The sequence below is a fragment of the Schistosoma haematobium genome, chromosome 4 (assembly GCF_000699445.3).
Source record: "Schistosoma haematobium chromosome 4, whole genome shotgun sequence".
In the NCBI taxonomy this organism is placed as follows: Eukaryota; Metazoa; Platyhelminthes; class Trematoda; order Strigeidida; family Schistosomatidae; genus Schistosoma; species Schistosoma haematobium.
In genome coordinates this window covers 17,792,686-17,817,337 of record NC_067199.1, presented here as the reverse complement: position 1 = coordinate 17,817,337, position 24,652 = coordinate 17,792,686, and the positions used below count along the sequence as shown (strand labels likewise).

General features: G+C 29.7%; 1 protein-coding gene across 1 annotated transcript in view; it reads left to right on the top strand.

Moving 5' to 3' along the window:
- The first annotated feature begins 8,829 nt into the window (after positions 1-8,829).
- SMAD9_9 (Mothers against decapentaplegic 9) overlaps positions 8,830-24,652 on the top strand; it is a 28,450-nt gene continuing 12,627 nt past the window's right edge. Inside the window, exons 1-2 of the mRNA XM_035734400.2 lie at positions 8,830-9,717; positions 17,380-18,609. Coding sequence (XP_035586194.2) covers positions 8,998-9,717; positions 17,380-18,609 — 1,950 coding nt within the window. The 5' untranslated portion in view covers positions 8,830-8,997. The remainder of the gene's footprint in view (positions 9,718-17,379; positions 18,610-24,652) is intronic.

Genomic DNA, 24,652 nt, shown 5'->3' with positions numbered 1-24,652 from the left:
CAAGTGCCTAACAAATAAAGTAAGTCAGAAGTATTAATTTCATAAATAAATCAGTGGTCACTAGCTAGAATTTTGAGGATTATTTTTCGATTCTATTGATTTTGATTTTGATGGGATGTTTTCAGGGGATAAATCAAAAATTAACTTGATCTAGAAAATTTCAACAAAGAAAAGTATTGTTTGTTGGTTATTTCTAGTTAATATTGAACTTCACTGAAGTATAGTCTCACTTATCTACATATGATATAATCCATGGAACTTATTTAAATTTTCTTATGAACTCAATACCAAGAATTGTTTATGATAAACACTACCTTCAAAATTAGATTTGAGCGCCTTCATTAAACTATACTATATAACAACAGCTATATGCTTATGGATTCCACCAATTTGGTAGTAAGACGATTATAATACAGGTTTACTATCGGATTCAAATTACACTATATATTACACTAAACTTGTAAACAAACACAAATCACTAGATTCTTACCCTAAATTGAATGTCATGTAAGTTCAAAAATCCGTATTTCTGATCTTAGTAGTTATCTGTTTTAAACTTAGATCCCAAGAGTGTTCACCGCTACGTACTATTCAGTGGTTCTTATGTAAAATTAATCTTTTTCACAAAAATAACCTGAAGAAAAACTTCACAAAGTCATATAGTTTTGTATGAATATAAATTTATCCACTGGTTATATACTTTTACCAATAAGTCTTGTACTCATAACACTTTAAGGGCTAACTTCTTTGTTGTTTGATAGTTACTATATATCTTGAACTCTGAAACTATGAAAGAAGAAGAGAGTATACAGCAGGTTTGTTTCGAAGATTGATCAAACAAAGGTACTTATCAATATGTAGATGACTTTTAAGCTTTAGAAGCTTCGAGAAAAATTCTATATTTATTAGTATGTTCGATAATTTTTCAATCAGAAAAAAGAAAGTATGACCAGTAGTATTCTAGAATTTTCTCGAAAATATTCAACAGTTACTGGTTGGTCAAATATTTTCAATATTTTTCTTGGTTTCTTAAGAATGTTTACTGGAATTAAAAAGGATTTTCAACGGAGCAACACAATTTCTATTGATAACTCTTTTAATGACATTGGTAATTATAAATTATTTCGTTAGATTATCATGATCACAGTCATTTTTGAATAATGTCTGAATTCCCTAAATGATTCTTGTTTTGTCGGAAATGTTTTGGCCTGATATGATTATTATAAGCATTTTCATCAAAATGTACACTTTGTTTAGATAAGGCAAATGAGTGAAAATGTAAAACTTTCCAATTTCTCTGAGGAATCAGTATATACGTATAATGCTCTTTTTTTCAACAACTGTTCCTAATTATGTTACATTGTTCAAACTATGAGCTTTTAATTGACTCATTAATTATTGTGATACCTTTTCCGTTTATTAATCAACTATAAAAATTGATACTTATTGCTGTAATACAACTAATCTAGTTATATACTCATATTCAGATTTATTATTTACGATACACTATTGTCATTTAAGCAAACACATTAATTCCTAATTCTGAATAATATATGATACTTATATAGTCTTGTCTAGTTTAGAAACTAAGGAATGATTGAATGGGCTATTGATTGAATAATATAAACATTGCCTATTTTATTGAATTCATAGTTAGTCCATATAAGCGGAAATAAATTCTAAATATATCTAATATACATATTTTTTCTAGACGATAAAGTTTTAATGAGTTGTCTGGACAATTAATGGAGATCTGAAAGCAATTAGTATAAATTTATGACGTTATCTAAGTTATTTGACTATTTTGTTGTCTTATGTAGTGAAATGGTAATCCGAGATACCTTCAGCGTTTTCCTAATCCTTTCACTGATAGACTTGAAACAGTTTAGAAGATTACACGTTGTCCGGTTTCATTAATAAATGATAAATTTTCCTACAATGTTAATTTCGAGTATACTTTTTCTATCTGTTGTCCCTTCGTAACGTTTGCTGTTTCCTGATTTATTTCTACAAATTTCAGTTTGCCTATTTGTATATATATCCCCAGATCATGTTTGTTGTTGTTTAATTAGAGTTATCTTATATTAAATATGAATGGTTGAATATCAAGGTTTTTCTTCAGTTACACCTACTTCTTTGGTTCTTGTATTTGGGGATTATTCTTGGAGCGTTATGTGTCGGTTGCCGTATTATCGGGTTCTCATTAATCCACGTTCATATTAGAAGCATCCCAATCGTTCAAAATTAGAAATTATAGTTAACCCAACAGAAACAGTCACATAACAAAATACAAATAAATTCTCACACAAAAATGTGTTTGTTAACAAACGTCATTCAAATCCTAAATTCCTGTAAAATGAAAATAACATTCTTTACTAATAACTTAATGACATTTTGTTGGTTGTATCCATTTTCATGTCAAAATACCCAAGTCATAATTTCTGTTATATACAAAAATGAATCTTGTGTTCACTGTTGACTAGCTTTAATATAGATTTCTTGGAGTACTTGTGAGAAGCCGTGGAGTCCACTCCACATCGCGCGGAGACAGTTATCCACGTCAGACAATGAATGAAGGGTTGCGTGAGATAGTGGATATTATTACCTTCAAATGCCGAACAGGTCAATAGTCTAGAGGTTAGATGTTCATGGACGAGACCGAAGGTGCTAGGTTGGAGTGCCACATGCTGGGTCATAGATGTGCACTTCTGATGAGTCCCATACTAGGTCGAAATGGCCGTTCAGTGATTTCAGGTTTCAGATCGATTGATGAATTCAACTATTAAAAATAAAACAAACGAACAGTTATTTACCGTCGTATTAAAAATAATATTTATAAATATATATTGCATTTCATTATAAATTAAAATATATGTTCATATGTATATCTGCCTGCGAGTATATGAAATGAACCAAACTTTTTCATATTATTATTACAAATTGAATTAGTGTTTGTCAGGAATGTCAACCATTTAAAACCAAGCATCTTAAGGTTAAGCGCTTGATGAGAGATCTAAAGATCTTATGTTCGTTTTTTTTATCAGAATTGTAGATGCTCACTGCTGACAACTTTCACATTTTTAATGATCACTGGAATTAAGTTGGATTGAGATGTAAAACCAATTACACTGAGCTGGATGATTTGATCATAAAGTTTTCATAGTTCTTTTGAATAACATTATAAAACACAAACTTTACCTAGAAGTTAGGCGTTTAAATGTTTCCGTCTATGGTTGATAACTTTTCATGTCAGACTTGATCTTTATTGATTATTACGAGCTATTGACTACGTATTTATTTTGGCTGTTCTTCCCTTTGACCTTATTCTTAATTGCATATTTGCCCGTGATCTTCCCACTTATTTGGTCAGTTGAGTCGATTTTAATGTGTTTATTAACTGCTGATTAATTAGAATGCCAAGACTTTAAGAATTCTTTCTATTCATTTTACTCAAAATTTCAACACTTTGACCAGAAAAATCTATCAACTGTATTTAGAGACATTTGAACTTTTCACTTTTACTCAAAGCTTACGTTGATGATATTTTATAGAAGAACAATGAGAACTTTATAAAATCTCACTAAAACTATTCACGTGATTAACAGTTCTTTTCTATATTCTCAAAACTAGCCACACATATTACATTCTTATCCAAAAATACATTTCTTATCCATCTATTTAATGTATTTTATTCACAATCTTAATACATTATTACATAAAGTCAACATTTTTCTATAATAAGAAAATTGTATGTTTGAAACCGATTAAAAAAATCCACAATTCTCTTTGATGTTTGAATCATTTATTATTTGAGATAAATGATTTTTAGTTAGTAAATAGAATACAATTGACAAACTACTTATTATTGTCAAAATCTTTTTTACAAAAGGTATTTGATTATTCAAAATAAAACTTGAAAATGGAGCTTATTATGCTTTATTTATTTATAATGAAGAGAAATGGTTATGGACTAAATGTGAATGATTTTACTTTATCATGATTCATTAAATGCTGAGAAGTCCTACAATAGGATGAAACGGTCATCCAGTGCTTTCAGGTTTTCCATAGTGGTCTAGCTTCAATTGATTCATGATCTGAATTACTGAAATGTTTATTTATTTATTTATAGTTTGAAATTCCTAACAGGTTACATTTATGGACTGTAAAAAAATTTCAAGTGTTTACCTGATGGTTAATTTGTGCTGATAATAAGATTTTCTGCTAATAGTTGATCAAAAAGATGAATCGATTGGTTCAAAGTATGTTTGTATTATTATTCAACATTTATGTTCCTCTGATTGGAAAAATGGTTTAATGTTGAAAACATATGTACCATTCTCAAAAAGATGGATGTAAATTTTTCTTGCTCAAAAACCTAAAGATAATTTTATGGAAACAATTCCTAAGATACTGTTTCACCTTAGGAACATATTTATAACAATTAGTCTAGCCGATAATAGCTGACCAACAGCATGTTTGCGTGATGTCGGTTTCTACTGAAACTATTTTATTAGACAAAAATGACTGGTGGTTTAAGCGCAAATTGATTGAACGATTAAAAACATTTTCGTTTGACGGAAATAATTAATGACTGTAATACGGAACTAAACTACTTAAAAAGTGCAATTTTATTAGGGTGATTATCTATTGACAGTCATTACTATTCGGCATGTATGATAAAATTCTCAGTTTAACTATGGAATGAATGCTGTGCTTGATGATAAATTTTACCATGTAAATATCCACAAATGTCATATCAGTTAAGCGGTTAACATATGAAATTTGTACCCTAATATTCAAGAGTTAATTTTCAACTTCCTTATTAATGGAAATGAAATACGATTGACCCTGTTTTCTTGTAGAATACGTTTTATTTACTATTCATTTAATAATAATTAAAGTCCACTGATTGCAGTTCGGACAGCAATTTTATCTTTCACACTACATAACAGATCATTCTCCGATTACATGATCAAGTCATCTTTGGTATACTGGAACGATCACTTTGACGAATTCCAATTACTTTATCAAAACTTTGAGTTTAGCTCTGCTATAGTGAATCGACTATATTTTTTCAAAAAATCAGAAAGAATCAACTTGATAAAATAAACGCAGCTAAAATGGATATTGAGATGGTGAAGAAGATTTCTATCTCAGGTGAATGATTTTGATGGAGTTTTGTTCTCTGAACTAATTAGTTTGATCGTGAAGCTTCTTCTGAACAAGCAGCTTAGAGAACAAAACTTCATTAAAATACATATCATTTTTCATTTACAACAATACATGGTCTTTCAATAAACATATTAGAATTATACCATATAAAATGGCCAATCAGTTGTACAATAGAAAATATTCCAACTGTTCTATCATAACATCTAACTAAATAATCATCTCATATACATTGAATAGTTTTACATCACTATGTTATTATTGATTTGGCATGAATATTAAAAATAAATGAGGTTTTAAAACAAAAATAAATAAATTTTTGTATTAAATGAATATAATAAACATTTGAACATTATTGTTTGTTGTACAAAATGTATAATTGAAAAATTGAATATTGAATTTCAAATGAAATGGAAAATGGAATTAAACATAAAATTAAACTATTAAATTATCCTAATAGTTTATATAGTTAATCTGGTGTTAATTATTATTAACTTAATAAGGACATGTTTATTGACTTGACGAAATCTTCTATTATCCTAATAAACTCTATTGTTCTATTGATTATTCATGATAATGTTCAATTAAAGATTTATACATTCTAGTATTTCTGCCAAGGGATTAGATGTACAATTATGAAGAAATGTATACATTTATCAATAAAAATCATTACGTCACAGCATTATTACTACAGTCTAATCTTGAATTTAACTTGTGATATAATGAAAAAGTTAAACAGAAGGATTGAGGTTTTATTGATGCTGTATATATACTATAGAAGTATATAGTTTGTAACAAGTAGGAGTTATAATTTGATGAAATCATTTTCTTTTCATTGTCTACAATAAATTAAGTATTAATTTAGGACTTTACTCAATATTGTTATAATCAATTGTTTTTTTGTGTATGTATATATGTGTGATTTATGAACTATAAAGATTGTAACAAGTAAAAATTTCTCTTTGTAACAAGTCTACAAATTGAATACAAACGTTAGGTCATTTAATAAAGTTTAAATGGATTATGATATTGTACGTTAGTAATGATAAGAATATGAATTAAAAATAGATGCAATTATTATTCAAATATAAACAATGATGTAAGTTAGTGAGCTATTATAAATAAGGAAGCATTAATGACATGTTACATACTGATACATAACTCTCTATTTCTATATACTAACGAGTACCTGATTGAATTTTCCCATTTCTGACATGATTTAACTTCACTGGTTTCAGCCAGTTACTGAAACTTCAAGAATTGTATAATGTAGGTAGTCAGTAACGGGTAGATTAATATTCATAAAATGTTTTAGAGATATTTAGTATTTTAAACAGTTTTTATTATAAAATGATATGAGTTGAAAAGCTGTAGAAAGATTTAGGCAGGTTTTGTTTTCAAAGATCATTAAATTCCGGAATATGATCTAGAGGTTATATTCTTTAGTCTGTCAGTAGAGTTATAGCTAGTAATATGACATTTTGTATAAAAAGTTCTAGTGAGAAGCCGTGACCAGTGGAGTTCAACCAGGTCTGTGGTGAGATATCAACTCAATGAACACAATGGTGTACAGTGGCGCGATTTCGTAGACATTAACACCGTTGCATGCAGGCTCAGTGGTTTAGTAGTTAAGCGCTGGCGTGCGAGACTATTAGGTCCTGTGTTCGAACCTCGCAGGGGGCAAGGTCGTGTATGTGTACTGCTGAGAAGTCTAATATTAGGACGAAACGGCCGTCCAGTGCTTTGAGGTTTTCCATGGTGGTCTAGCTTCAATTGACTCATGATTTCAACTACTGAAGTCACTAAAATCTCCACAAAACACCTTCAGTTTATTGTTTTTTTTAAATAGGTTTTTGAGACAATCTTACTATTTTCAACTATCGCTAAACAATTAAAAAGCTTATTTATTGATAAGCTTTCATATAAACAATAACAGTCATTTGCCATATATTATATTGTGTTGGGAAACTCTGCGAAAAAGGTGGTGTAAATATAAGAAAATAATCTTAATAATTGATTCATAAAGTAGACGTTCATTTTGTTCTGAATCACTTATAATACAACATGGTTTCAACATTTTATATTATAGTTTATACTGATGAACATCAGTTAGCCAGTACCTATCACATTTTGCTCTTACAAAGAGTGGATATATATATATATATATATATATATATATATATATACTAGATTTATCATTTTGATATTCTTTCTGGTCATTATACTCCAGGTAGTCATTATTTGTTTCCCATTTGTTATTGTAGATACCGAATGTGTTTTTATCTATGAACTATACTTGGCAACTTTGGGAAGGAAAAGCCAGTTTAAAACGATTATTCTACACTTACTGACATAAAAAGTTGAGTCGGGAGGAAGAAGTTCAGAATTAACCATATAAATAGTCAAGATACTTGTTTATTTAACTGGAACCGATTCCTGGTAGACTTTGCTGTAATCAATAATATCCCTTTTCTTTTAAAGTGACATGTTTAGGTAAAAGATTATTAAAAAAGATAACTATGACTTGAAATAACCACGGGTTGTGATAAAAAATATATCCAAAATCAACTAATCTCAGCAAAATTTTAACTAAACTTTATTTATTATTTTCATAAACTGGTGCCGGCTTTCGGATAAATGTTTCGACGTTTTAGTAAGAATTGATGACAAATGAACCTCGAACATGTTATAAATAGAACAATTACTCACAAACAGTATTAAATGATGGTTGAACATAACTCTGAATCTAAAGAAGTTAGAAATTACGTTAATCATGTTGTAACTCAGTGATACATAGGTTACATGCTTATCATGAAACTTGACACACCTGAATACGACCTCTGAATAAACCGACGGCGAATACTTTATAAGCTTCATACTCTGACATAGTCTGTCCAGTTCTTTCTAGTTTTTAATGACAATCTAACTTGCATCAGTTTGTGATAAAACTGCCAATGGAATAGTTGCGTAGTTTGTTTTCAATATGGATATGGTAGTCCATAAGTGATTCACTGTCATACTGCTTTTGTTAAAGTAATTTTCATAAGATTAATGTTCTTGATTTACTTTTATCTAGGTATGTAAATTTACGAGCTCAATCAGTTGACCAGTAATTTTATCTTCTGAATAGTGATCAGCTAAAATTCGGAGATCGAATACACAAGCTGATCATCAATCCGCTAGTCTTAGTTATTTCACTGTGCTATGATATTAACAGAATCAGCATAACAAAAACAATAGGGATGAAATATGTATTACGTAATAACTGCAAAGATATCGGAACATTCAAACTACTTAGTTAACCAAGGTATATTAACTATTCACTTAAAGATAATAACTTTATCTTGAATTTCACTTCGGATTTGGGCTCAACACATTATTATTATTATTATTATTATATTTTTCGGCCAATTAATAAGAATCACTTTTCTAGATAACTTACCATTCAAAAAAAGTAGAAAATAGTTTTACCTATCAGATTATTTCTCGAAATTAATAAAAGAAAAACATGTGGGATAAAAGAGTTTTCTGATTAATCTTGACGCTGCAATTCTATTGGTTAAAAGTTTAAACCCCCCCCCAAAAAATATTTTTAAGAACCAATCAAATTGCGATTAAATATTCATTGTCAAAATGCAATTTGTTTTTGTTTGTTTTTTTGTTTTGTTTTAGAAGACAAATCAAATTCATCTGTATATGTTTGTAATTTATTCATTTTTATTTGAAATAAACATCCTTTTCATTTACAGAAATTATTTAGTAAATTCTGTCTACTTTTTTTCTAAGCATTTTGAATATTCTAATTAGTTCTTAGAAAAATAAAAAGAAATGAACATGAAAAATCCATTAGATTTTGAATTCAATACACAATTATTACCACAATATAAAGAATATCAATTATATTCAAATGATTTATGTTTACAAGAATTAAAACAATTCTATTATAATCAAACATGGTTAATTAATATTACTGAAGAAATTCATTCAACAATGGAACAATTAAATAGACCATGTGAAAAAATTCAACGTTTTGAATGGATGCTTGAACGTGAATATTTTGTTGCTATAACAATGGGTTTATTAGCATGTTTTGGATTGATTGGCAATTTATTAAGTTGTATTGTAATTATTAAATATTTATTAAAATTTTCTGAAACATTCATTTTATTTATATTTTTATCATTAGCTGATTCATTAGTTATTATTATGCAAACAATTGATGCTTATCGTAATTCTGTTGCAGTTGACTTTTATACATTAATTTCATTAGATGAAATTTCACATCCATCAAATATATGGCGACGTGATTGGAATTGTAAATTATTTTTATATTTTTGGCATTTAAGTTTACAACTTTCAGCATGGCTTGTTATGGCATTAACGGTAGATCGATATGCAAGTTTAAAACAAGTCTATATAACAAGAAGTAGACGTTCATTACATTGCCGTGCATGGTTAATTGGTGGAGGTATACTAGTCTTTTTAGCCTTTTTAAATCTACCATTTTTAATTTATGTGAAATCAGTGATTTACGAAATGCCATGTGGAGTAAGTGATTTATTGATAATGAAACATTTTAAAAAATATATTTGATTTTTGTATTTACTTAACTACATTTGTATAGATTCGTTAATGTGTTCATATTTGATAGTCGATTTGTTTATAATAATATTACAGATGTAATAATTGCCAAACATCCATGTAATATAGATAAAGGATTGACATAGATTAATTAGTAATCCATAGAGAGAACACTAAATAACTGGCGCATCATTCTAAAAAACTTCTCATTATTTCACACTCAAAACCCCTCTATAGTTTGAAACCAAGAATATCAAGTCCCACATCAAGCATCCTATATTTAAACCAGTAAATTTACATCAACCGGTATACATTTTTATCTCCAATCAATCTATGGCAGGAAATCATAATTTATTCTTAGTATCCATAAATTACTGTCTCATTTTTGACATTTTTGAACTCCATCGATCACAACTCTTTAATAGAATATCTAGAAGAAAAAAAACTAGCGAACAAACAATTTCCAAGTTTTTAAGTTGACATATATTTGTCCTAATTTGATCGCATCTACAGTAGCTGATTAATTTTAGTAAATATCTATCCATTTTATATTCGAACAAGTATTTAGAGGATATGTTGAAAAACTATCTTCACTCCAATTAATAGCTTGAAATAGCACATAAACAAAACGTAGACATTCGTATATACTTATTGACACAAGCTAGCCTACCTTTTAAAACGATGATAGCAAGTTGAAAATAGGTTTAAAACCGTCATTAACAACAACGCGATAGAACATTTATAGGTTAAGCTATTTAAAAAAACTTAGAATTGTGTTAAAACTTATTTTAAGCCAAGTATACGGTTTTCATGATTTTTTTATGATAGCTATCCATCATCATGAAAGTAAGTTGTAAATTCAATAAAGTCGAATGTACTTTATGTAAATGATTTGAAGAAAAAAAGCAGTTTATAGGTATTTGTAATGTCATCTTGTATATTATTGTTTTCTTAGATTTATAGAAATTAAAAGTTAATTTTTGCTATGAATCGACATCATTTAAACAAGCATTGGAAACCAGTAACCATTGGATTATTTGTTTGTTTTTGTTTTCTGTTCGTTCAAAGCTCACTAACAGTGTGAATACTTAACCGCATAAAAGGATTAAAGTTGACAATCGAAAGATTTTGCTAAACGCATTAGACTTAGAAGTTTTAAGGCTCAAAATTAATGTTAAACTTAACGATTATTTAAGGAGTATTCCAATAAAATAATAATAATATTACTACTACGGACAAGTGATGAAATGTATCGGTCAAAGGAGGCAATGATTTATAACGTTAATTTTGTTAGAAATGAAGCAGTAATTCACTGATAATGATGAATTAGACTACCGTTTTGAGTATGAACTTTAAGATAACAGATTAGGAGTTTAAAAGTATCGTATATGTAGTAATGCACGATAGTCGATGGCTGAATACAGCATGTGGATGAAGGAATGAGTGAGTACTGTTTTTAAGAGCGAAAAATAGCGAAAAAACAATTGTGACCTACTTCTCGCTTTTCAATTTTACTCCATCTGATTTCAGCAATTGAAAAAGCTATCTTCAGACTATATAATGTTTCTACCGAGTGCTTTAAAAAAGGTTTATATGATATGGTCAGGTGAATTTCGTCTAAAGAATAAAATTACACCCTGACTGAATTAATAATATACCATCATCTTAATAGTGAAATGTCTATGGTTTTCTTTCATAAGACCTGCTAATTTCACATCATTAATAATTAACTGTAAATGTCTCAGCCCTACAAATTGTCATCCACAGCTCGAATAGCTTAGTACAAACGTTTCAGACTGTAAAGCTGGATGATTCAAACTTTTATAACATAGAAGACATCAATCGTATTAAGATTCCAGATACGACCTAGTAATGAACGTTAGCTAGCATGAAATCTGGGCCCAGGATTTCTTACTGACTTTTTTCAACCATTCAACATCTTTACATAAGAGCGACAAAGCTGGAAACTATTGATATCAATGCCATTGTAACCCGAAATCACATAATCCAATAGAGATATTTTTCTAACACCTACAAAATCATATGTTGGTTTAAAATAGTGATTTCATACAAAGAGTGAAGTCCAGTGCTTTTACTTTTCCTACGCAAAAGAAAACAAGTAATTTTTTGACAATCAGGACTCATTGTTAGCAGAAGATCATTTGACTTTTAACTAAAATTTAACATAATTTGATTTATTCTTGTATATTTTGTAAACCTGTAAAAGCAAAGTGTTAATATAACAAAAATAGGTTTATACGGTAGATTTCAAAGTAATCAAATTAATAAAAGTGATTTTGAAAAGTTGATTTTTCTATGTAGTTGATTCGAGATAACAGATTCTAGTTCGACCATTCATCCAGATGTAAATGGTGAATTTATTTTAACAGAAATGTTTTATAATCAATTTTTAAATAGGTTGATCTTTAAGTAAGATATCCTTATTATGGTTAAGACAGTATGCACCGACAATGCATGTAATATATATATATATATATATATATATATATATATATATATACTGCTATATTTGCATTTAAATAGAACATTGATTAACAATGTTCGTTGGCGATTTTCGTCATGTACTGACGTCAGCACGTAAACTAGTGTATTTTTAATCGTTTCTTCTTTAATATACTTTCATTTACTATCCGAGATAACGATGGACTTAAAAATTTTAGTGGTGAATGTAGTAAACATAATCACTGAACTTGGTCGATTAATTTCATTAGTGGATGTAAGAAATGTGTACTTTTAGATTATTAACTATATATTACCCAAGATTTATGTAAGATTCTCTTTAGTGAAATATCTAATCCTTTTTTTCCTTTTGTGTTATTAATTAGTTCTAATCAAGAAAAAATCTAATTATTTTAATTAACTAAATGGCATTTTTGAAGTCGTATAAAACCCATTAGTTGAACGAAGAAACTACATTTTTTTGTGATTCATGTTTATACTAATTATTGGACAGATAAATTTCAGCATTATTTATATCATTTTACATTAACTGGGCAAGCTAAATAAAATTGAGATTTTTATATAAAAATATCCATTATAACCATGTTATGATATAACAAACGTATATATGATGCTTAGTTTCTGAAAATAGCTACACAGAAAAGTATAAAGTAGCTAACTGAAATTTAAAAATCAACCGTAATCAATGATTTAAAACATTAGTTGATTTCAAAAGTCATATTTAAATAGTCTCATCAATTGACATTCAAATAATTTCGATGTTTCACGAAGCACCTCGTTGTGAGCTTCATCAAGGAAATAAATAAAATCAAAATTATCGAAGAATATTTAAGATATAATAATAAAATCATGTTCAGTCTATGTACTGTAACATTACTCTACACAAAATGAAAGTGATCAGACAAGCTTTTATGTGTAATTTTGTCATTATATCTAATATGTTCTTCAATAATTTTGATTTTGATTATTTTCCTGATGAAGCTTAGATCATAGGGTCGGATGAAACATCCAAATTATTTTTATGTCATTCTCTGAGATTATTTCAATTCTAATTTATGCATTTGATGTCTTCCATATACTGAACGCTCGATTTCTATCTATTTGTTCAAATTTTAACGAATGTTCACATAAATAATTGAAGATAGTTCACAAAGCAACTAATCCAAAAACACATAGAAATTTAATATTTCTCATTTAGTGAATATTACCCAATGAAATTCTCAATTACTTATCTCATATACCATATTTCAACTTATTTTTATGATTTCATAGTAAACATTGCATCACTATGATTTCCATTTTTTAAAAATTTTCTATTCTTAAATGCTCATTTTCTTTTGGGGGGACATTTTAAATGTTTAGAATCATTCTATGGTTATTTATGGTGTAAATGTAACCTTCCGTCTACACGTTTACTAAATAGTTCAGTAAAAAGATAAAGTAACAATAATGAAAAATTGAATTTTAAAACAATATTTGGCAACTTTATTTAATCATAGCAGACAAACACAATTCAAATCTATCTATCTATCTATCTATCTATCTGTAGTCTAATTTCACGCTGTCCACATCCTCTAATGTTTCATGTTTAAGTAACATTCTATTTCATTAGTTCTGAGATCAACATGATAGACTTGAGACTATAATGGAAACAACAGAAATATTGGTTGCACTCATTAGAATTTGTTCGATATCAGAGAACTTTTATTTCTTGTCTTATTCCCTACACTTAAACAGCATTTGGATAATGATACATTTTCGTATACAATGGTTGATATTACAAAAAATGTTTGGTTTTATAATTTAGGTTTTGATTTCATCATAAAAATAGGATACAATTATCTGTCATAGATGTCTGTTATAGTTATTAGATGTTGATCACTTACTACTATTGTTAAGAACGAAAGAATCCTGGAAAATCGTATAAATTAATCTAAAAATAATGAATAATGTTAAACTAATACATTTGTAGATAATGTTAAAAGATTTCGTAATTTATGCTGTTAATAGCTATGTAGTGTAATTTGAGGACGCATTGATATCAACAGTAGATTCAGTAAAAATTGGCGAACAATGAACAACCACTAGCATTTAATTTGGTACTCCATAACCATTCATATATGTAATCCTATACAAACTAGAACCAATATTTTTTGTTTGTTAAGAGGAACATGGAGGTTTGTTGGCAGAGGGGATTCGAACCCAGGATATTCGGCTTAATGCACTAATACCCAACCTATAGACCATTAAGCCGTCACTTGACATACTGCAAAGTCGTGTATGAAGGACAGCTGAGAGACGCATTCCAACTAAGGATCGGAGTCAAACAAAGCTGCTCACTCTCCTCCTTTCTCCTTCTTCTGGTGGTTGACTGGATTATGAAGACCTCAATATCTGACGGAAAACACGGAATAAAATGGAAAGGTTGGATGCAACTAGACGATTTGGACTTGGCAGATGACTTGGCTTTTCTATCTCATACACAGCAACAAATGCGAGTCAAGACAAAAAATGTAGCAGCCTGTGCATCAGTATGCCTCAACATACAAAAGCGAAAGATCAAGATCCTCAAATAAAACACGGAGAACACCAACGCAATCACTCTTGATGGAGAAGCTCTGGAAGATGTGGAATCTTTCACATACCTGGGAAGCATCAACGATGAATAGGGATGATCTAATGCAGACGTAAAGGCGAGAATCGGCAAAGCAAGGGCCGCATTCCTACAATTGAAGAACATATTGAACTCAAAACAGTTGTCTATCAACCAACATCAAATTCAGAATCTTCAATACGAACGTCAAGGCAGTTCTACTGTACGGAGCTAAAACTTGGAGAATTATCACAACCATCATCAAAAAGGTGCAAGTATTTATAAACAATTGTCTGCGCAAGATACTCAACATTCATTGGCCGGACACCATCAGCAACAGCCTACTGTGTGGAAGAACAAAACAAACGAGCTTCTATCTGAAGAGGAAATTAGGAAAACACGCTAAAAGTGGATAGGACACACATTGAGGAAATCAACAAACTGCATGACGAGCCAATCGCCAACCTGTAATCCTGAATGTAAATGGGAAAGAGGAAGGCCGAAGAACACACTACGTCGAGAATTGGAAGCGTACATGAATAGGATGAATAGTAACTGGAAAGCACTGGAAAGGATTGCCCAGGACAGGGCTGGATGGCGAGTGCTAGTGGACGGTCTATTCTCCTTGACGAGGAGTAGCAGGCGTAAGGAAGTAACAGGAACATGTTATCATGAACTACAAGATAATACGATACCTTCACTTTCATTTTCCTACTCCACTTTTAAATTGGAGAAAATGTCTGTATATATATACATCAGATTTGCGTTTTAAAATGAAAACGCCTAACTGGTTTTTAATTACTGAATATTTACATATTCAATGTCGATCTATCATGACAATTATCTTCTGATTTCACAAGGCATGTATTTTGTACATATCAATATGCCAGCGATAATAACCTTAACTTAATTACCATGACCTTATATGACTGACAAGGTATTTGCTGTGATCCAATGCTATTTAAAGAAAAAACTTTTTAAATAACTATTATAATTTTGAGTAATTAACTTGACTACTTAGTGATAAACAAGTAGGTAACTTTAGAAATGTATATTCAAAAAGCTGTTATTGCGAAATTTGGCTATCGGACTAACCAAAAACCAACCACGATTTTCATATCCAAAAGGTAACTGTTTTTATGTTGAGTGATAAAACCTTTGAGCTATGATTTCCATGATTAATGGATGGTGACATTAAGTGGTGTAGGTGCATTTACTCTTAATCTGTCTCTAGATCCTGAGTTTTAGATTTAATTTATACTTTTTATCCCTTTTTTAATCGTATTCTTGATTTTACTGTTGATGCAAAATCTACCAATCTGCTTTTCATTTTGAAACTCTCATTTTAACATGCTGATATGATCTGTCAGGTTTACATTTGTGATAACTTTATACGTTGCTTACGACTGTACGAACAATGATTTGGTTACTAAATGGAACACTATCATTATGCTTTTACAGATAACCATGGAAACCTTTAAATTAGACAAAGTAGAATTCAGTGTAAATTACAATTTTGTAATTATTCCAAGCATATTTCGATTAAATAACATGGCAAATAAAATGCTGATCGATTTGTAATACTAGCATGAATTTATTAATTTTCTACATTAAATAATAGTTGCCAGAAAGATAATACTGCAAATACCGTACTTTTACAGTTTTCTCATAAAATAATCCAGGATAATTAAAAATGATTCTCAGTATAGTCAACTGTCAAATTTTTATATCCGTTTATTGAGAAGCTAATAACCTTTTAATTATAAGAAATGTCGGGCATTTCATCTGGTAAAATGACAAATGTTAGTCAAGATTCAGAAAAAAATAAAACATTCCATTTTATTAACTTGTTCATAAATGACAACGAAGAAAACATGACTAGTAGAAACTAATTTATCATTGTGATTATATGATTCTAGAAAACCACTGAAATCACGTGTACTTAATAAATTAGTTAGTAGGTTTGATTTGTTTTTCATAGTTTGCATTAAGTACTTAATTAGATCAGGAAGAAATGAACAGATGTTTCAGTTGAGTATGGATTGTTTCGCATGGCGCGTACCTGTCCAAGCTAAGCTTCAATTCGAGGATATTTACAATTTTCGATAAGTGCTTAACCTTTAGAACACTGAGCCGGTCTCAGTGGTTGGATCAAGTATTCTCTGTTATAAATTATTTGTAATGAAAATAGAAGCCAGTCTTTTAAGTCAATTAACAAGTTAAATAAAATCTAGCTTTGGAGGAGTATTTACATTAATACGGGTTAAGCATCATTTAAAAAAAGTTATCCTCTTTATAGTTTGAGTGTTATAATCTGATGATTCTGAAAGAAAATAAGATCTCTTATGATTGTATTTCCCATAAATCACACCTTCTTTACAAGAAGCAAGGCCCTCAAAAAGTTGTACAATCCCACGAGAACTTGAATATTATTATGTATCATTTGAATGTGGACGGGGCAGGCACAATACATTAAAGTTTTCCAAGCGTATCATTCACGACTTTAGTAGCAATTCGATGTATTCAATTGCTGTATTCATTTTTTAATTTTCCAGCACAGTCATTTCTGTATTTTTATCAATCCAACTGAAGAAAGAGAGCTGACAGGAGATATAGAACAGACAACTTCATCAAAACAAATACAAACTGATGAATTCGAACATTTATACGATCATTTTGTCAATGGTACATTATTATTATTTAGTAATCAGTCATTTGAAATGAATCAAACTACAGATTGTAAACAATTACTTGGACTTCATAATTTATTTAGTGAATTAGTAGAAGCGAAGCAATCGAAATCATCACTATTTTCTATTGCACGTAACATTAGCATATGGTTAAGTCATCAACATTTAATCATTTTTGGATTTATTCCTTATACTGTTACTATTATATTTAATGTCTTATTAATTCATTACTTGAGATCATTACCATGGTTTCATCCAAAACAAAAATGTGGTAATAAAGTATGTTTTAAAAAGAATACAAAATATAATCCAAAAATATTAATGAGTTTAAACAAATGTTGTATGTCCATGTTTCAACGATCTGGCAAATGTAAATCTAAAAAAGAAGAAAAAATTAAATCATATGATCATCAAATTAATATTGAGCAATCATTAATTCCATGTAAATGTATATTACGTTCAGAGAATAATCCAGTTATTATTGGTACAACATGTTCACATTCATTAAATAAACGTAAACAAATTCATAAATTTGTTAAAATGTTTGATAACAATAATCATAATCAGAATATAATTACTATGTATTGTCCAATATCTAGTCGTCATGTGATATCATCATGTATTGGACCGCATACATGGGATGGTACATTAAACAATTATAATGATAATAACAATAATAATAATACAATGAAATTAAAACATTTTCAGTCTTCAACTTTAAATGAAACACCTTCAAATAATTCAAGGTATTCATCTTGTGTTTCAATAAAATTGGATAATTCACAAATTCGTCTATGTTCTCAGCATTTTGATGATGATGATGATGATGATGATAATGTTGATAATGATGGACGTCGAAATCGTGATGAAAATATTGATAGTGTGCATTATTATTCACAATCCAAAAATGGTTGCAATTCATTGTCTAATAGACAAAATACTGATATACATATTTTACTACATAAATACAGATCAAATTCAGTTAAAACAGGATGGTTTGTTGGTCAAAGACGTACAACTATTTTATTATTAGTTGTAACATTTACTTTTGTAGGATTAACATTGCCATATTTAATTTACGTTGAATTAAAACAAGTAAGTCATTCCGAAATGAATTTTAAAAAATCGTACCACTTTTTATCTGTATATGTACTGATCCTCAAACAATTCATTCTAAAGATCATACAATTTAAATGTCTCAGTCGTGATATATTTAATTGCGTAAATCTTCATCAGCCAGTATTGATCGAGACATTTTCTCAAATAGAATCACAGTTTATAAATGCGGGAACCGAGCCAAGATCCGTCGGTCTCGCGCGTAGAGGTTTGGCCTCTAGACCACTTAGCCGACATTCAATGGTACTAATGTGTAACTACAATCAATGCATGATGGATGAACACTGTTTAGTAGTCACATGCCAGAAAGAAACTTTCTTCAAGTACTAAAACTTTTTAAGCAATGGTCTAGATAAGATCAGTTTGTGATTCAAACTAAATATGCTGGTAATTATAATAACATCAATTAGACTTCGGTCTTTCTTTTCATTACATTTTTATAGAAATAGAAGTTTAACTTTTAACAGATACCCACTTTAAATCATTAAAAATACCCATTTTGTTGAAATTAATCTGCGGTCATTACTGAGGTATACATATAAAGACGAATGTTGTCTTACCTGACTATAGTTGTCTTTATTACTGACATATTATATTCTTAATGTAATTATACTACAATGAGTTTATTATATATACCTAGCACATATAATAGGTACATCAATGTCACGAACTCCGATCTCTGCTATTTTCAGTCAAAAGCTTTACATTTATTAATAGTAGAAGCTTTGTAGATAAATTCTTTAAAATTAAAATATGAAATCAAATTGATGAGTTATCCGACGATTAAGTATCATGATACTGGTCATATAATTTAGTAATTCGCAATTGAATCAAGTTTTCCAAATACAGTCTATACTTTTAAAAGAATTAGATATTTTAATGTAGAAAGCTGCAATGATTATAAGTAAGCATAAATCATCGATTACCCTTTATATAAACAACTTCATACTATTGGAATTATATTTTCACATTTCTGGCAGCCTGAAAAAAAGCTGAAAATGCTTTTAACAATCAGTGCACCGTGAAAAATTTTCTAAAACTTTCAGCAAACAACTCATTGTGTATTTCTTAAAGTATCTAATGCCTCAAAGCAGACAGTGACTCTATAAATACTCATTTTTCATATTCCCCATCCTATATTCATTGAGTACAATAAATTTAATGTCATGTACGTTCAATACCGAAAAATGTGGTAAATTAAACTATTTTCGAATATTTTAAGATATTTTGAGTAATCTAAAGCCATATTTTTACATCTAACGATATAACTATAAACCAATGTGATAAATGTAAGAACAATATCTGTTTATATACATATACATGCATTATATAATATTAAAACTATTAAATTAGGGTTTACCGATTTATATTTTAGTCACTTTCGATAAAGCACGATATGCTATCCATTTCAAAAATGTTCCGTACTTAATGTTAGTTCACGATAAAAATCTAAACAAAAAAATGCTTAAAAGTAAATATTTGCCCACTATAAAATAAACACATTAATCTATAACGAGCGTTTGCTCATCAGCTGTGTTTTGTGTATTCGAGTTGACCATATATGTAAAGAGATAAGGAGTGAATTAGATAAGAATACATTCAATGAAATCTAGGCATCAAGATTTATTATGATGATCACGAGATGAGCGACTATTAATTTGTAGGAAGAAACATCTCTTAACGATTAAATAATTTCAATGGTTAAGATCATGAGTCAATTGAAGCTAGACCACCATGGAAAACCTGGCCGTTTCGTCCTACTGTGGGACTTCTCAGCAGTGCGCATCCACGACCTCGCCCCCTGCGAAATTCGAACCCAGGATCTACTGGTTACGCGAGCGAGCACTTAACCACTAGACCCACAATAGAACGAAATGGCCGTCCAGTGCTATCAGGTTTTCCATGGTGGCCCAGCTTCAACTGACTCATGATCTTACCCATTGACATTACTATAATATCCACAATACCCATCTGAAATTAAATAATTATTCGTCTTTATTCTATCTCAATAAAATAACTACTTATGCATAAAATATTGTCGGATATATTAAGGGTATAGACAATAATTGAAAATTTGAATACATTTTTATTTAGTCTGTTATAAAAACAAAAAAGAAAACACTCCTAAAATAGGTTACATTTTTGGAAGAGAAATAATGATTGGGAAACTAAAGAATACACAACTTAAATTAATGCATGTGGCTTATTTTCATAAAGAATAACCTTCTACTTTACTCAAACGGTAACCTATTTTTAAAAAATTGATTTGAAGTTAAGTAATGTGGTGCAACCTTTTTAATGTATTGTGCGAATGGAGTATATATATATGTCTGAAAATACCTGTGATTTTTCAACAGTGAATTTGTATTTATCAATGTAAGGTTGTGGAGATTATTGAGTTTTAATTGAGGTCATGATTTTTTCAATGTTAGACTACCTTTGAAAACCCGGAAGCACTAGACAGCCATTTCGTTCTAGTATGGGACTACTCTAGCATAGGGGACTCCGATCTTGGACCTTCAGTCTCATGTAAGAACACTTATGCTCTAGACCTCTGAGCCGGCATTTGACGGTTTTATTGTTTAATCTCAATCAATCCACAAAATTTCTCGACCATCATTCGTTGTTTTTTGTAGGTAACTGACTCACACACGACACAATTGAACTCCACTGGTCATAGCTTCGCAATGGAACTCCGAGAAGTATCTCTCAAAACTAGTCACTAATGCGCACATGACAATTATCAGTATAGGGTTCATGATCTCAATAAAGACTTTGTATTCTTTTAAAATTTACTGTAATAACATGAATTCGTTTATTTTGTGGTTTCTCTTGTATCACCTACAATCTAGAGACAATAATTAATAATCATATATTATCATGTATAGATAATTTTTATCATACAGATGAATATTAGTAAATTGAATGCAGTAATCATGGACAAATTATAAAGTGTTCTAATGGTTGTATGTTTATTTGTTAACTCGTATATAAATACTAGAAGGAAAAATATAAAATCACATAAAGACGGGTTTTTTATAATTATCTGATCACCAAGTAATGACAATCGTCAAGTATGTCAAGTCGTTCTTAGTGGTAATGGAATTCTGTCGATCAAGAAAGTGAGAATTTATATCCGAAAATAATGTAACGGCGATCTTAAATATTGGGTAGTGTTATATCAAAAGAAGATTAAGTTATAAGTAACTTCTGGGAACTTTTCCGGACGGTTATTGTTGATATATCATTATTGTATAACCGTTTACTAGAATAATATGTATTTACACTTCTTTTATCATCAGTTTCCAACTGACTTATTGGCTATTATTGTACGGCTTACTATTCTTGAGTTATTCCCAATTTGTTAGCCACAGTCTCTCACACTAATAGCCACTTTTGACTTGATCTTGCATAATAATATTTTTTAATTTATGGTATGATGCTGTTTGATTTGCTTGTATACAAAGTACGTATGTTTGACATAGATTATTCATACAATCGAGGTTAAGACTGCGTTCTGGACTCAACGGGCAGGGCTAGACGATAAGGATCAGTAAGGATTCCGAATTGACGCAAGGTTTTTAGTGCTGCTTTGGCGTGTCATTGGTTTAACATAGGTCGTATAGATCTGGTTGAACTCCACTGGTAACGCCTTCTCAATAGAACTCCAGTAAATGCCTCTTGAAGTCAGTCACTAGTGAGCAAATGTTTACCCCTTCTGATAATAGTCATTTGCTTAATAGTAGCTGACTTCAAGAGGTATTTTCTGGAGTTCTAGTGAGAAGCCGTGACCAGTGGACTTCAACCAGGTCTGTGGTGAGATATCAGCTCAATGAACACAATGGTGTGCAGTGGCGCGATTTCGTGGATTGGTTGAAGTTAGACATCAACACCGTTGCATGCAGGCTCAGTGGTTTAGTAGTTAAGCGCTGGCGTGCGAGACTATTAGGTCCTGTGTCCGAATCTCGCGGGGAGCAAGATCGTGCGTGTGCACTGCTGAAGAGTCTCATATTGGGGCGAAACGGCCGTCCAGTGTTTCCAGGTTTTCCATAGTGATCTAGCTTCAATTGACTCATGATTTCAACTATTGGAATTGTTACCATTGTTTCTGTTAAGTTAATTGTTCGTTTTTTATTCAAATTTATCATTTGGAAAAGTTATATTAAAATGTATCATTAGTGATCATTCAATTTCTTTTCTTTTTCTGCTTTATTCGTATCCTGTTTCGTTGAATACAGTATTTCAGTTGTTTTTTCCTGTCATATATTCATAGATGTTGTATTGTATATGTAACAGTCTAAAATAGGGTAGATTTCACTAGTTATATAACTATATATTTATTTAATATGAAACGTTTTGAATGTATTAAATTCATCAAATAGAATGAATTGAAATTTGTATTTATACTTCTCAGAATGAAATCTTTTTAAAAAAAATTAATTTCAATAGTCAATGTATATATTTAACTGAGGATCTGATCGAATTGATCTAAAAGTGATGTAAACTAGTAATAATAATCATAATATATGTCTAATATATCAAGCTCTATCTCTATCTATCTCTCTCTGTGTAGTATATCAATTCATTAGGGAACAAGTATGTCATACAATAATAATTAAATTTTAAATCATACAAACAAACAAAGTAGAATTTACTAAATGTAATCAAAACAATTCTAATCTAAATATCATATCATTGAAGTATTGGTAATTATAATTGAAATATAACTATGTATTTGTACGTATATCAGTAGATGGGGAAAAAAGTGTTATCTATAGTGTGAAGGAGTTGAATTAAATCAGTATATATATGTTAATGGTGTAAGATATGAGCAGTATTAAACAGAGTTATTTGAAAAAAATGATCGATATTGGGTCGACAGTAATGTCTTCTTTCCCATTAAGTACAGTACAATTTAGCAGTACAGGAAAAGCTTCAGCTAATTACCTTTATTTATAGTTGTTAAAACTTTTTTTTAATTATTTAGATATTTTTTTAAATATTTGATTTGGTGGTTATTGAAAATAGCATGGACAACTGATACTGAGTTCATTTAGAGATTCTAAATTTCTACGTAACTTTTAGAGCTTCTATATTGTTTAAATGTTCCTTGAGTCATGTCAAGATTTCACTAGAAGACTCTTAAATATTGAGGCAACACAATCAACTTAACCTAGTCTGTAGAAGAAATTTTGTACTGAGATTGAAGGGCTCGTTCTTTTTACTGAAATCAAGACATTTCAAAATGTCAATTGATGTAAAGTATGCCTTTACTTCTGTAGTTTTAAGATTCGTATTAGTTCTTCTAATGTGTAATGGAGGTACAATAGAATTATGGTATCAGTCCATGACATCTCATTCAAATCGTTTAGTTCTAATATATTTTATAAATAATATTATTAGAAACATTTTTAAGTTATAAGAATATAACTATATTCTTCAGTTTATTTTCTTTATTGATCATTGGAACTATACTCGATATGTTTAGTTTTGTTCACATAGGCAACACTATTAATTATACCAGTATGCTATGCATCTTGTTAATTTTTTCTGGAGGTATAAGGGTATCATGGCAACTTTGACTGATTCACAATTTGTGCTAGGTTTCACCTTTATGACTGAGTGGCATTGCGTTCTCTGTATTAGATAATTGTAGATCTTCGAATAAAAGCTTTTATAGAATAATATTCATCATGCAGATGTTACTGTCATTTTGCAAAAAGCAATATAGTTGAACGTATTTTCATATTTGATTACTCAATTTTATAAATTCTCTCTGACTTTACATTCTGTTGTGGTATTATATATATATATATATATATATATACCATATAACATGAATTCAGTCATTTACTTTAATCACTTTATGCAGCTTGATTATTGGTAGCTATGGCGATGGGTGGGTTGTAAATATTGTCGAATTACCTAGCTTACGTCATTGATTGAACTTATTAAGATCACCACTGAAAATTGGAAACCGCTAGACAGATGTTGTCTATTAATATGGGACTACTCAGCAGCG